General features: G+C 41.7%; 1 protein-coding gene across 1 annotated transcript; it reads left to right on the forward strand.

The window, feature by feature from the left end:
- Positions 1 to 1,407: 1,407 nt before the first annotated feature.
- LOC148419856 (G protein-coupled receptor 26-like) lies at positions 1,408 to 6,904 on the forward strand. The gene is made up of 3 exons (XM_088422302.1): positions 1,408 to 2,304; positions 3,137 to 3,250; positions 5,049 to 6,904. Exons 1-3 carry the CDS (start codon positions 1,631 to 1,633, stop codon positions 5,341 to 5,343), a joined length of 1,083 nt encoding a protein of 360 aa, XP_088278428.1. The 5' UTR covers positions 1,408 to 1,630; the 3' UTR covers positions 5,344 to 6,904.
- The last annotated feature ends 289 nt before the right edge of the window (positions 6,905 to 7,193 follow it).

A 7,193-nucleotide genomic window follows, 5' to 3' on the forward strand; every position in this document is an offset into this window, starting at 1 on the left:
GCTTTGAGAACTCAAGTGCGAGGGCATTTTTAACCCTTTGCGCTGCTGGGAATCATATTTGGTAACTCTTGCACAGGAGTGGTGGAACATTTTGCTTAAAGTGCTGCGAAGAGCAATTTTAAAACAATAAATAATAAATACAGTTCCGTGAATGCACTTTCGGTACATTATATGTTTATATTAATAGTGGAATGGGATACTATATTATATGAATTATATTATGTACCATTGTGTCATATATATATTTATAGGGATGTGTATGAAACTAGTAACTATTTTTATTATTGTAAGTACAGTATATTTGCCTATATGTGCCTAGTATAAGTGCCTATATGCCATATTCGAATATTTATGTATGGTATGTGTATACAATATGTGTTTATATTAATAGCAGTGTAGAATATACATATACAGATACTATCTTATATTAGTTATATTATGTAGAATTGTGTCATGTGATATTTATATTTATAGGGACATGTATGTAACTAGTATTTTTTTTATTACTGTAAGTATGTGTTTAAATGTATATTTATGCACGGTACATATGCTATATTTATATATTTGTATAGGGTATTTGTATATGTAACTAGAATTTTTTTATTACTGTAAGCATGTGTTTAAATGTATATTTATGCACGGTATATATGCTATATTTATATATTTGTATAGGGTATTTGTATAAATAAAGAAATGTTTGAAAAAAAAGTTTCACTTCGTACTTTGGGTTACATAAGATTTTATCCGGGTTTCTGCTTGTGTCAGTAACTCTAGTGTAATTCCGTGACAGAAAGAGTCCAGTTTTCTTTTCAAATTAAGAGCAAATTCATTGGAACATGAGAACACCTAGTGATAAACTGTGTTGTAATTCTAATCAAGTTTCATATGGATGCACAGTCACTAAACACTGAATGATTCAGTTTCAGATATCATATGAATGATATTCCACGCAGTGCAAAATAAATAACAATTAATGAAGAAAATAAATCGCTCCTTGTTGCAATTATTTGGCTCTAATTTGCAAAGAAAACTACTGTTCCTCCCGCAGCATTAAATTAGATTGTTTGGCACCTGTGTAGAAACCTTGTTAAAATCTCATGAACCCCCTGAGGTGCCTTCACATACCCCCGTTTCAGAACCACCAGATATTGAAACTTTGCACCTTTATTGGAGTATTGCAATAGCAAAAATAAAAACGTACTTATGTCATTAATTCGGGGAGAAAAAAGTTTTAAAAGTTCGGCTCGATCGATCACTACGGCGCTCGTAATTGGATGACGTGTAGGTGACATCATTCCGCAGCCAGGCATTCGTGCGTCTGCTATTTTTTTTTTTTCCCATGCCTAACGGTTCTATTTTTAAACACAGGGGGATGCTCTATCTTGTGATGCGCGGACGGAAAAGACTAGAGTGCATGATACACTCACTCACACGCGGAAAGAGAAGCTTGGAGTTTTTTTTTGTTTTTTTTCTGGAGGATGCTTTTTTTTGCGTATTTGCGCACGAGCCGGCGGGATGCGGTTAAAGCTCGGGAGTACCCGCGCGATGCGAGTAAGTCCACGAGAACCCGGAGCGCGTTTCGGCAAGGCGCGATGAAGGAAAGCAGAGCGTGAGGAGGCACAGCGGCACCATGCACGCGGCGGACGCGGCGTGCGCCGCCTTGCTGCTGGCCATCATCGCCGTTTCGCTGCTGTCCAACCTTCTGGTGCTGATCTGCTTCGCGCACAACTCGGAGATCCGCAAGCAAGCCCCGGCTCTCTTCATCGTCAACTTGACCTTCTGCAACCTGTTGCAGAGCGTCTCCAACATGCCGCTCACCCTGGCGGGGCTTCTCACGCAAAGAGGAGGAGGAGGAGGAGGTTTGTGTCAGACCGCCGGATTCCTGGACACTTTGCTCACCACCAACTCCATGCTGAGCATGGCGGCGCTCAGCATCGACCGATGGGTGGCGGTGGTCTTCCCGCTGAGCTACCACTCCCGGGTGAGGCGCAGGGACGCGGCGGCGGCGCTGGGCTACACGTGGGCGCACTCGCTGTGCTTCGCCGCCGCCGCCTCCTGCCGATCGTGGCTGGGCTATCATCACCTGTACGCCTCCTGCACCCTGCGCGGAACCCTAAGAACCAAGGGGGGCGGCTTGAACTTCGCCGTCTTCACCGTGGCTCTGCACGCGCTCAGCTTCCTGCTGACCCTGGTGGCCATGTGCGTGACCTACTTGAAAGTGCTGCGGGTGGCCAGGTTCCACTGCAAGCGCATCGACGTCATCACCATGCAGACGCTGCTGCTGCTCGTCGACATTCATCCCAGGTGCAACTCCGTCTCCTCGTTCGCAAAAGTCGGAGGGCCGCACGAATATTCGTCACGTTTGCTCAAACGTGCCGGTTTATCGCCCTTTTTTTGTAAACAAGCAGTATATTAACAAGGCTTCGAGGCTTGATTCATACAAATAACAATAATAAACTAAAATAAAGTAAATAATAATTCATGACAAAAACTTGGCACACGGGGCAACACGGCTAACTTGCTGAGTGTAAATCAATGGGGAAAAAAAAGCTTTCTTGGAACCAACCACATTATTCACTTTTAAGCAAATTTTCATCAATTAGCAGTCAAAATTTTATTTTCGCTGATTTCAAACCAAAATTATTCCAATTTGGATTTTTCAAAAAGATTTCAATTGACAGCCAGCACTGTGAAGATTCGAAATCAGGTGATAAACTCAAAGCCATTTCACGCTGGTAATTAAAATAATAGGGTGAGAAAAGCAGACATTTTTGTCACGCAAACATAGGGAAACATTGCCCTCTGGTGGTAGGATTGCAAAACGTTTGATTTGACTTGTAATTAAAAAAGTGCTTAATTTTTTAAATGTTGTTGAAAGTCTAACGCTACTTGGAAAATAACAACACAAGCGTTCTAGTATTAACTGTGGCCTTTAATACTATTGGATATGGTTTTAGAAATAAAACGTATTTCATTATGAACATTTTGGCCAAGTAGGCTACTGCATTTCAATGTGTTTGTGTTCAAGCTTGAGCTTGTTTTAAAAAGTAAACTAGAAATCAGACATGCTAAATAAAGTACTTCAGAAATGTGTACTCTACATTTCCCAGCATGCTTTGCGCTTTTTCATCCGCAGTGTTCGCCAGAGGTGCCTGGATGAGCAGAAGCAAAGGAGGCAGAGGGCGACCAACAAGATCAGCACCTTCATTGGCACATTTGTGTTGTGCTTCACCCCGTACGTCATTACCAGGTGAGCAGCGGCGCTGGCAACGACCTTGTCCAACATGCCTTAAAGTTAATTAGACCAAGAGATGGATGGATTGGAGGCTTTGCACAAGGGGCACTTCTTGACATTTGACTCAAGACTCATAAGACTTGGCATTTTATTATTGATTTGCTCATCTCCTTCAAAGGAGGTTGGAGTTTATTCATGGGAATACTCGGTGAGCAGTGGTGCACAACTGGCTCGCTCTATCTATCTATCTATCTATCTATCTATCTATCTATCTATCTATCTATCTATCTATCATGCTAGCTTGCAAAGCATAATCTAGCTAGCTAGCTAAGCATCTATCTATCCATCTATCTATCTATCTATCTATGTTGTTATCCAGCTATCTATATGCATAACAAAATAGCTAAGCAGCTATCTCTCTAAATTTGCTAGCTAGCGAGCTAGCTAATGTCTATCTATCTAGTTACATAGCTAGCTAAGTTGTATCGAGAATCCAGCTATCTATATGTATAATAAAGTAGCTAAGCAGCTATTTCTCTACATTTGCTAGCTAGCGAGCTAGCTAACCTAGTTACATAGCTAGACAAGTTGTATCCAGAATCCAGCTAACTATATGTATAACAAAGTAGCTAAGCAGCTATTTCTCTAGATTTGCTAGCTAGTGAGCTAGCTAATTATCTATCGATCTAGTTACATAGCTAGCTAATTTCTAGCTATTTTACTTTCCAGCTTGATACATAAATAACAAGTTAACTATCTATCTATTTATCTATCTATTTAGCTAGCTAGCTAGCTAGATACTCAGCTTGTTAGCTAGCAAGCTAACAAGCTAAGAAGGTAGCTGTAACTAGCCAGCTAAACTAACACATACAACAAAAGAGACGGAAAATGTACATAGTGTCTTATTTACACAGCTAAATGTTCAGCCAAACTATATAAACAATGATTCTAGCGGGATCACAAGTTTACGATAATCACAGATAAGAATTGACGACGACCTATCACAAGTGCCGATTAAGCCAATCCCTACTTGTAGCCATAGGAATTGGAGCTTTACTTGGTCTTGAATCGAATTTACGAGGCTCTCCTTATTGTGCAGATACCCGATCCCCGTCACGGTGACAATAAGATTTCCCACTCGCCGGCCATCAATCCTCTCAGCACGCTTAATCCACATCGGCGAGATGGAAGTTGGGCGGGCGGCGGAGGCAAATGAGCCAGCTCCGCAATCGGTAGCTTTCATTAGTACTTGGCTGCACACATTAGCACCGGCGAACTGTCACAAGCTGTTCGATCGGGTGGGATGGAAATAGCCGTCTGGCAGAACGGAGGAGATCCTCGTAATTAAGAGGACAGATTAGCCACCAAACAATGCGTTTGCTCGTTCTCCCACTTGAAGACAATCGTACGCATTAGGACTGACATTTGCAGACATCGTCTTGACATTTCAATGGAAGGCTTGCGGCTGGGGGGGCTCATTTGCGTCTTCCACTCTAATTAAAGCCATCCAATTGTCGGAAATATCAAAGCGCTGCACTGATAAGTCATTACTGTACTTAAGTTGATTTTTCAGGTCCCTGCACTTATTTTCCTTTTTACTCCCTCCCTACTTTTACTCCCTACATCTGAAAGCAGATGTCCGCTTTTTGTCAAAATTGGATTGTTATATTTTCTTTATCCTCCGCATAGAATGACTAATATCAGTGACGTACTGATGAGCTGTGAGAAGAGTTGAGTGTCCTTAAAGTGTCCATAAATTTCCTGCTATTTTTCTTTCACCCGTTTGACTTTTCTTTTGCTCCATTCCAATTAGACTGGTCGAGCTATTCTCCCCGGAGCACATCAACGCTCACTGGGCGGTGCTTTCCAAATGTTTGGTGTACGGCAAAGCGGCCAGCGACCCCTTCGTCTACTCGCTGCTGCGACACCAGTACAGGAAAACCTGCGGCCTACTGGCTCGCAAAATCCTCAGCAGGAGCCGCGGGGACTCCTTCTCCCCCGCGTCGAAAGCCAACACCAGGAGGAAGCAAGATGCCCAGCTCGCCGCCGCCAGCGCAACGAGTGATCACGGCCAAGCGCCTGACGGCAAGCCATCTCTTGGAAAGTGAGGCGCAGACCGTGATTGTATTTTCTCCCTGCTGGAAATGTCTCTGTGTTTGATCTTAAGGAAGCGATGGTGACAATTCCACAACTATTCACGCCTACAGTTTCCCCTAATTTAGAGGCGGCAGCGAACCCGGCACGTAGGATGGTGAAATATGGGAGGGAGACGAAGCACCCGCAGGAATCAAATAATATGCGCTTCCCTCCCTCCAGAAAATTTTCAGGTCCGTTTACATAGACGAATGCCCAACAATGGACTAACCTCAAGCTCTATCGACTAACTGAAGTTGGTCCCAGAACCCGAAACCTTGCACTCAACATAGGACTCCTGTATCAACTGTTATTAACTAACCAAAATGTTTTTTTTTTTTTGGCGTGGTAATTTAAAGGATCTGGTTTGCAACGCGCGATGAAGGAGGTTCGCTGTAACATTTCAAAATATTTAAACTACCGTATTTTCTGCACTATAAGGCGCACCGGATTATAAGGCGCACCCTCAATTCATGAGGTATTTTAAATCCTTTTCCATATATAAGGCGCACCGGATTATAAGGCGCACCCTTAATTAATGACATATTCTATATCACAATATAGTAATACTCAAAGTAATAATAACAATAACTCAAATAACTCTAAACTCTCAATAGCATAATAACTCAGTCAATATGAGCAAACTTGTTCAACTGTAAACACAGAAAAGAAACAGGTAAAGCTTACTTTATCATTTCATTCCCCATCTACGAATCCTAATATTGATCAAAATTGATCCATATATAAGGCGCACCTGATTATAAGGCGCACCATCCGCTTTTTTAAAAAAAAATAGGCTTTTAGGTGCGCCTTATAGTGCGGAAAATACGGTAATTAGCAAGTGGGGCCCTCCCATCTTGAAAGTTTGGTGTATTTTTTAAAAATAAAGACAAATAAAAAACTAGCTACAATTCTGTAGATGAGGCGATTGTTTGTTTTGTTGCCATTAATTGATACAATTCTTAATATGTGATGAAGACCATCCTAAAATTGTCCTTGCTTCTTAAAGGCATTGAGGCCAGTATGACTGATACTACTCGCACACGGTCACCCAACGGGTACGGTGATTAAAATTGAAGCATAACCTGAATGGAAATCCCGGATTAGAAGCCCTACATGTGTTCAGGGGATAATGTAAAATGTGATGTCCGTTGGGACTGTATAGCGCATTGTACACATGGCAGTGAATGACGCAGGTTGATTTATGATGATGGAGCTGTCAGGCATGAGTTGTAAAGTGCCTTTCAGAAAATGAACTCTGATTTAATCAAAACCCTTGGCTAACCTTTGGCTATTTGTGGGATAATGCCATGCTGGTGTAAGCGTGTGAGTAATTTGGATGTGAGGTTACATCAGGTACAACGGGGTAAAGTGTGTAGCAAGGATCCATTCTACCTCGTGACTCATGAGGGATTTGTGACCAATCAGGATGTTTACTAGCAAGCGTTTAAAGTGGCATCCGTTTATTTATTTTGATCAAACTGTCTATGATGTTTGCAAACTGTGAGTTTCTGTCAATAAAGTCTGTGCAATGCATATTAATGAGTGTTAAATGCGTGTCGCTGTTGAAACACACTTCGAAATCCATTGCGGTGGTAAGGAGGTTAAAAATAAAGTCACACAAAACCTGTTCCTTGAAAGCATTAATGCTATGACAGAAACTGTATAGCTTTCTTTTTAAATTGAGAGCAAATTAATTGGAAGGTTAAGCAACATTGATGAATTGTGTTATTATGCCTCTATTTTTGTTTCATACACATGCACATTGGCATTAGTGATCAAATTTTCTGGCAGATGAGCTAGATATAATACAGATGATGGTATC

Source organism: Hippichthys cyanospilos, chromosome 8, assembly GCF_059441005.1.
Source record: "Hippichthys cyanospilos isolate Australia breed blue-spotted pipefish chromosome 8, RoL_Hcya_1.0, whole genome shotgun sequence".
Taxonomy (NCBI): Eukaryota; Metazoa; Chordata; class Actinopteri; order Syngnathiformes; family Syngnathidae; genus Hippichthys; species Hippichthys cyanospilos.

What these genes read in the sequence shown, in the direction of transcription:
- LOC148419856 (XM_088422302.1), top strand. Translation starts at nt 1,631, where the DNA reads ATGCACGCGGCGGACGCGGCGTGCGCCGCCTTGCTGCTGGCCATCATC. An exon ending in CTCGTCGACATTCATCCCAG is followed by an intron (nt 2,305 to 3,136) that starts GTGCAACTCCGT and finishes TTTCATCCGCAG; the next exon opens with TGTTCGCCAGAGGTGCCTGG. An exon ending in ACCCCGTACGTCATTACCAG is followed by an intron (nt 3,251 to 5,048) that starts GTGAGCAGCGGC and finishes CATTCCAATTAG; the next exon opens with ACTGGTCGAGCTATTCTCCC.